The sequence below is a fragment of the Dipodomys ordii genome, unplaced genomic scaffold, assembly GCF_000151885.1.
Source record: "Dipodomys ordii isolate 6190 unplaced genomic scaffold, Dord_2.0 Scaffold79, whole genome shotgun sequence".
Classification (NCBI taxonomy): Eukaryota; Metazoa; Chordata; class Mammalia; order Rodentia; family Heteromyidae; genus Dipodomys; species Dipodomys ordii.
This window is the reverse complement of record NW_012267295.1, coordinates 750,625-757,793: the sequence shown is the minus strand read 5'-3', so window position 1 is coordinate 757,793 and position 7,169 is coordinate 750,625. Positions and strand designations below refer to the sequence as shown.

The window sequence follows — 7,169 nt, the reverse complement described above, 5'->3', positions numbered from 1 at the left end:
AGAGCACCAGATTTGAGTGAAGAAGCCAAACAAGAAGGTGAGGCTTTGAGTTCAAGTCCCAATACTGGCACTAAAAAAGGGAAGAAAAGCAAAGAAAAAAAAAGAAAAATATTACCCTTTTCATGTGACCTTGGTTCCTTCCTCTCCCCTTCTGTTTCTCCGCCCCATGACTTTGCAGGGCTCCCAGAGACCAGGACGGACGCAGCCATGTCAGAGCTGGTGCCTGAGCCCAGGCCTAAGCCGGCAGTGCCCATGAAGCCCGTCAGCATCAACTCCAACCTCCTGGGCTACATAGGCATCGACACCATCATCGAGCAGATGCGCAAGAAGACCATGAAGACCGGCTTTGACTTCAACATCATGGTCGTTGGTATGGAGGGCAAGGGGTCACTGAGCACCTGCGGCCGGCAGCACCAGGATGGCTTTGGCCCTGGGTTCTCTAGGGCGAGCTCATTCTAGGAGGGAGGTTGTGGTCTGCTGAGCCTGGCTCCGCCTCCAGCTGTGTGTAGGAGGGTAGCCTCTTCAGCACTCCACCTGCTCTTTGGTTGGTAGTGTGGGAGAATCCCCAGCCCTTCCAGAGATTTTTCTTTTTTCTTGTTTTGGTAATTGATACAGATTGAACTCAGACCTTGCCCTAGCTAGGCAAGTGCTCTACCACGTGAGGTACCCCTCCCCACCCCGTCTTCTCTTCTTTCTGATCTTTTGTAATGCTTTAGTACTGTGTGCGTGCATGCGTGCGTGCGTGCGTGTGTGCGTGTGTGTGTGTGCATACATGCCAGTACTGGGGCTTGAACTCAAAGCCTTGACACTTTTGCTTAGCATTTTTTTTGCTCAAGACTGATGCTCTACCACTTGAAGCCAGCTCTACTTAACGGCTTTTGGTAGTTAGTTGGAGGTAAGAGACTCACAGACTTTCCTGCTCAGGCTGGCTTTGAACAATGATCCTCAGATCTCAGCCTCTTGATTAGCTAGGATTACAGGTGTGAGCCATTGGTGCTCGGTAGTTCTGATCTTCTGTGGTATTTTAAAGCTTTAAGAAATTTTCCAGGGATTTGGTCCTCTCTGGGTAATAGGGAAGGGATTTTCCTACTCGGGCTGGCTTTGACAAACCAAGATCTTCAGATTTCAGCCTCCTGAGTAGCTAGGATTACAGGTGAGAGCCACCAGTGCCAAACTCAATATTCTTTTTTTTTTTTTTGGGTCCGGTCGTGGGTCTGAACTCTGGGCCTGGGCGCTGTCCTTCAGCTCTTCAGCTCAAGGCTAGTGCTCTACCACTTGAGCCACATCGCCACTTCCGGCTTTTTTCTTTTTGCTTATGTGGTGCTGAGGAATCGAAACCAGGTCCTCATGCATGCAAGGCAAGTGCTCTACTACTGAGCCATCTTCCCAGCCCTGTTGTCTTTTTTTGTGTGTGTGTATGGTACTGGAGATTGAACCCAGGGCCTCTCATATGCCACCCTGACCCCAGCTCTTTTGTTTTTGCTTTGATTTTGAGATAGGGGCTTCCTAACTTTGTCCAGGCTTGCTCTGGCCTCTGCCTCCTGAGCTGGAATTACAGGTGTGACTCACCATACCCGACCTGTGAGTTGAAATTCATACCCTGTGTTGAGACAGGGTTGTATTATGTAGCCCACATAGATTGGCCTGGGACATGGAACCCTCCTGCTTCAAACATGTAAGTGGCGGCATTTAGGCATGTGTCACGGTTCATAGGAAGTCAGCCTTTAGGTCTCTGCTTCATGTTGCTTCCTCCTTGTCGTCCTTGATGTCAGAGAGATTCCCTTTGCTGTTCTGTTACAGTGCCCTGTGGTTATCTCTTTATGGCGTGTACTCTTAACATATTGTAACTGGCTATTTATATTTAGGTCTCCCTCACACTGAACAGCGCCTTGAACACTTCCATTCCAGGGCAGCATTTGGCAATCAAGAATGCTTAATGCTGGCTTGGTACTGAAACCCTATTCTTATAGCCAGTGAAAAACAGGGGTGGAGGTATGGCACAGGAGTAGAATGCCAGCCTAGCAAGCACAAACCCTGAGTTCAAATCTCAGTACTGTTCCCTCTCCCCCCAAAAAAGATACAATCTCAGTTTTTGTTTTCATTGTGGGGCTTGAACTCAAGGCCCAGGCACTGTCCCTGAGCGCTTTTGCTCAAGGTTGGCTTTCTACCACTTGAGCCATAGCTCTGCTTCTTTTTTTTTTTTTTGCTGGTTCATTGGGGATAGGAATCTCATGGACTTTCCTGCCTGAAGCTGGCTTCAAACCACAGTCCTTAGAGCTCAAGTTTCTGAATAACTAGGATTATAGGCGTGAGCCATCCTATCTGGTTGTAGTTCTTTCTCTTTCTTTATATTTCTTCCTTGCTTGCAATTCTTCTCAGGGAGCATCTCTCATTAGTATATGTCTGTAATTTTTTTTTTTTTAGGTCTGGTCGTGGGTCCTGAACTCTGGGCCTGGGCGCTGTCTCTCAGCTCTTCAGCTCAAGGCTAGCGCTCTACCACTTGAGCCACAGCACCACCTCCGGCTTTTTTCTTTTTGCTTCTGTGGTGCTGAGGAATCGAACCCAGGGCCTCAGGCATGCAAGGCAAGCGCTCTACCACTGAGCCACCTTCCCAGCCCTATGTCTGTAATTTTGTACATGAATATAAATCCTGTGAATTTAGTTTGCTATATTGTTATTATCATTGTTTTGTTGTTGTTGTTTGTGCTGGTACCTCTAGTTTGGCTGGCACTCTACCACTTGAGCCATACTTCCAGGTTCAGCGTTTTGTGGTTAACTGAAGATAAGAGTTTCATGGATTCTCCTGCTTAGGCTCACTTTGAACTGTGATCCCCAGATCTCAGCCTTTTGAGTAACTGTAATTATAGGCTTAATTCCAAGAACTTTGATAATCAAAGCATCACTATATATAAATATATATATCTTTATGTCTATAGCTATAGTTATATCAATATACTTGATGGACAAAAGACCTTATTAAACATTCTAGACCAAGAGTGGCAAAAAGAGGCTATGTATCTCTTGTCCAAAATACTTGGGACTAGAAGTATTCTGATTTTCTTTTTTTTCTGGTTGTGGGGCCTGAACTCTGGGCCTGGACACTGTGCCTCAGCTCTTCAGCTCAAGGCTAGCGCTCTACCTCTTGAGCCACAGCACCACTTCTGGCCTTTTCTGCTTATGTGGTGCTGAGGAATCGAACCCAGGGCCTCATGCTTGCAAGGCAAGCACTCTACCACTGAGCCACCTTCCCAACTCTCCTTTTTTTTTTTTTTCTTTGTATTTTGGAATGTTTCCATGGCCTTTCCTGGCTGATTCCTACCCTAAAATCTTAACAGTTCCCAAGTCATGTCAGCATGCAAGAAATTTTCCAATTTTGGGACATTTCAGATTTCTCACTTTCAGATTAGAGACGCTCAGCCTGTAGAAGAAGATACGCGGCCACTTCTCTGGGTGCTAGTGGCAGACAATGCTGGTCATGTGGCTGTGTTCAGTAATAAGTGCAGACATAGCCATTTTAACAATCATCCAAGTGGCCTCATCAGCTCATCAGGAGGAATGAGAAGTGCACCTTGTTTACCATCCTGGCCTCTGGCCATTTCTTCCCTCTTCACCTTCCTATCTGTAAAGGAATTTCAGGCCCGGGGATGAGAACAGCTGGTCAAGGGCAGTCAGGCACAGGACCACAGCTGGATAGAACCTGGGTGCTTGCCTTTCTTTCTACCTGGTCTTTTTTGTTTCGTTTTTTGTTTTTTTCCTAATAGACCAGCACCTCTTGGGTTTGCTGTCTATCTGAGTCCTCTGAAATTCCAGTTAAACTGCAGCTGCTAGGCCTTAGGACTGGGGAGAGATGTTTTCCATAGAACCCGGCGGTGCCAGGGCTCTTGTTCCTTGCAAGGCTTTCTGGTGTGATGCGTGGGTGGCTCTGCTGGGATGCACGGTTCTCAAGTGCATGCTAGCTGTGGAACTGCTCCTTGAAAAGTGCTCGGTCACAGACTTGCGTAGTTGGAGGACGTAGAGGTGGGCGCTGTGGTCCTGCTTGCCCTTCTCACGGTACCTACTGTGCCACAGACTTTTAGCAGCACTCTGGTCTTCTGGGGGCACAATTGACAAACCACTGTATTAGAATAAAGAGTGGTCCTTGAGATTCGGGTCCCTGGACTTGCAGGGACTATGCATTTTATGTTGGAAGAGGATTCATCGCTCCAGGGCCATCTCAACTGGGGATAAAGATAGCTCTGCTGTGGGACTTATAAAGATATAAAGATAGATTTTGCTAACAGATGTGAAAGTGCTCTGGCAGTGTCAGAATACTTTAGTCTGATTAAAGACGGATGGCTTGGTGTGGTGGCTCATGCCTGTAATCCCAGCCACTTGGGAAGTAGATATTAGAATGCTTGAAGTTCAAAGCCAGCCCAGGGAAAAAAGGTAGCAAGAACCCATCTCGACCAACAAACAGAACGTAGTGCTACATGCCTGCAATCCAAGCTACTGGGAGTCATAGGTAGAAGGATCGTAGGTAGGAGGAGGCTGGTTGTGAGCAAAATGTGAGACTTTATCTGAAAAATAAAGCAAAAAGAGGGCTGGGCGCGTGGCTGAAGTGACGAAGTGCTTGCCTATCGAGGGCAGTGTCCTGAGTTCAGACTCTATTATTGCCAAAAAAAATACCCCACAAGACAAAACCTTATGTCAAGGAAAACAAACCAAAGAACCCCAAACTTGTCAGACAGACAGAGAAGCTGTTCCCTCTCCCAAGGAAGGAGAGAAGTCAGAATGGCGAGATCCTCGCCAGGAAAGCGGAAGCCGTTTCCATCTGCTGCCTGTGGCCGGGCCAAGGCTGGGCTGGCTCGAGCCAGAGGGACTGAGGGACTCTGCAGGCCGGAGGGAGAGTGGGGCACTTCCGGGGTGGGCGTGGGTCCCCATCTTCCTCCTCTGCCTCACTGCAGGCCAGAGTGGGCTGGGCAAGTCAACGCTGGTCAACACGCTCTTCAAGTGCCAGGTGAGCCGGAAGGCCTCCAGCTGGAACCGGGAGGAGAAGATCCCCAAGACGGTGGAGATCAAAGCTATCGGGCATGGTGAGGAGGAGGTGGGGGCCCCGGCCTGTGCCAACAAGGGGCATGGCTGGTGTGTGTGTGTGTGTGTGTGTGTGATGGTACTGAAGCTTCACTCAAGGCTGGGTGCTCCACTACTTGAGCCACAGCTCTACTTCCAGCTTTTTGGTGGTTCACTGGAGAAAAGAGTCTCGTGACCTTTCCTGCCTGGACTGACTTTGAACCACAATCTTCTGACCTCAGTCTCCTGAGTAGCTAGGATTACAGGCATGAGCCACTGGTGCCCAGCTGGAACAGGGTCTCTTGGGGGAAAAGACATGCAACAAACAACTTCAAGGCAGAGTGGAATTAAGCCCAAACCCTAATGTAGCAAGACCCTCAGCCTGCTAGTTCGAGAAAGATGTAGTTCAAGGAAGAAGTAGGTCTTGAGTTGGCTGGGTGGTAAGGGCCAGATAGGATTTAGACAGAGGTAGAATAGAAGGAAGTAGGGAGGGCTCTCTACCTGTGTGTGTATATGTGTGTGTGGGAGGGGGAGGGGGACAGCGTGAGCAAAGCCACTGAGTCAGGGAAGACCATGAAACTTGACTTTTCTGGCTTGGGCACCAGTGGCTCACACCTATAATCCTAGCTACTTAGAAGGCTGAGATCTGAGGATCGAGGTTCAAAGTCAGCCTGCGCAGGAAAGTCTGTGAGACTCTTATTTCCAGAAAACAGGAAGTAGCCCTGTGGCTCAAGTGATAGAGCAGTAGCCTTGAGGTGAAGAGCTGAGGGACAGCGCCCAGGCCCAGAGTTCAGCCCCACAGCCAACCAACACAAAAACAATAACTTGACTTTTCCAATCAGAAAAGTCCCTAAGTGTCCCTGGCCAGGGGCTGCAGGACATTGGACCAGCTGTAGGACTGATCTGACCTGTCTGACACCCTTTCTGTTTGTCCCCCCAGTGATTGAGGAAGGTGGCGTCAAAATGAAGCTGACGGTCATTGACACTCCGGGCTTTGGAGACCAGATCAACAATGAAAACTGGTATATCTGCCACTGAGATTTTGGCCCTAAACATTCTGCCAAGAAGATAGGAACCTGGTGCCTCCCTCACCTTTGCCATTCTCTGCAGGTCCCTGGAGCCTGGGCGGGGCCTGGGTCTCCTGGGGAAATTTTGCCCTTACCAACCCAGCCTTCCATGGAGAGCCATCCATCGAGGGAAGGGACTGAGGGAGAATCAGCCAGCAGGTGTCCTGGACTGGCCAGGGACCTGAGCTTGGAGGAAAGGGATTGTCTAAAGAGCTGCTCCTTGGCTTGGGTCCCTCTAAGACATTCTATTTCTGCCCTATCAGCTGGGAGCCCATCGAGAAGTACATCAATGAGCAGTACGAGAAGTTCCTGAAGGAGGAGGTGAATATCGCCAGGAAGAAACGCATCCCTGACACTCGGATCCACTGCTGCCTCTACTTCATCTCGCCCACAGGACACTCGTACGTGTCAGCCCCTCCCACACTGGGCCTGGCTCCAGGGTGTGTCATCCAGGCCTATGCTGGATTGGATGATCAAGGGTCACTCTCAGCCAGGGGCCAGAATATAGTCATGACCCCCGTGACCTTGTGATTCCCCAGGATTTTCACAAGAAAGTCAGGTTTGCTTGGTAGGATGGTACAAACTGCCTGGCGTCAGCTCCTATATTACCTACTAGTGTCCCAGCATAGGCTGGCTGAACCAGCTGAGAAAAGTTGGTGTAGGTAAGCCATGGGCATTTATTCAAAAAGCTCAGGGCCTGGGAGCAGTAAGAGGGGTGACAGAGGGGGGGGGCTGGTATTTTGGTAGGCTAGGGGACCCTGCCACCAGTAACTAGAAGGTGGCCAGCCCAGCAGGAGGAGCTATAGGTGTCTAGAGATGAAAGCTGACCCTGGCAGAATGTGCTGGAAACTCAGGCTGAGTAGCAGGTGGGCTCTATGACAGACAATAGGAAAAGGTAGAAGTCAGAGAATCCAATGCTATATCTATATCTATCTCTCTATCTCTCTCTATGTAATTTTTTTTTTGGGGTCCGGTCGTGGGGCCTGAACTCTGGGTCTGGGCGCTGTCCCTAGCTCTTCAGCTCAAGGCTAGTGCTCTACCACTTGAGCCACA

General features: G+C 49.4%; 1 protein-coding gene across 1 annotated transcript in view; it reads left to right on the top strand.

Moving 5' to 3' along the window:
* The first annotated feature begins 207 nt into the window (after nucleotides 1-207).
* The window catches only part of Sept3 (septin 3), an 18,346-nt gene continuing 11,384 nt past the window's right edge, over nucleotides 208-7,169 (top strand). The window contains exons 1-4 of the mRNA XM_013024773.1: nucleotides 208-370; nucleotides 4,944-5,072; nucleotides 5,990-6,071; nucleotides 6,380-6,635. Coding sequence (XP_012880227.1) covers nucleotides 208-370; nucleotides 4,944-5,072; nucleotides 5,990-6,071; nucleotides 6,380-6,635 — 630 coding nt within the window. The remainder of the gene's footprint in view (nucleotides 371-4,943; nucleotides 5,073-5,989; nucleotides 6,072-6,379; nucleotides 6,636-7,169) is intronic.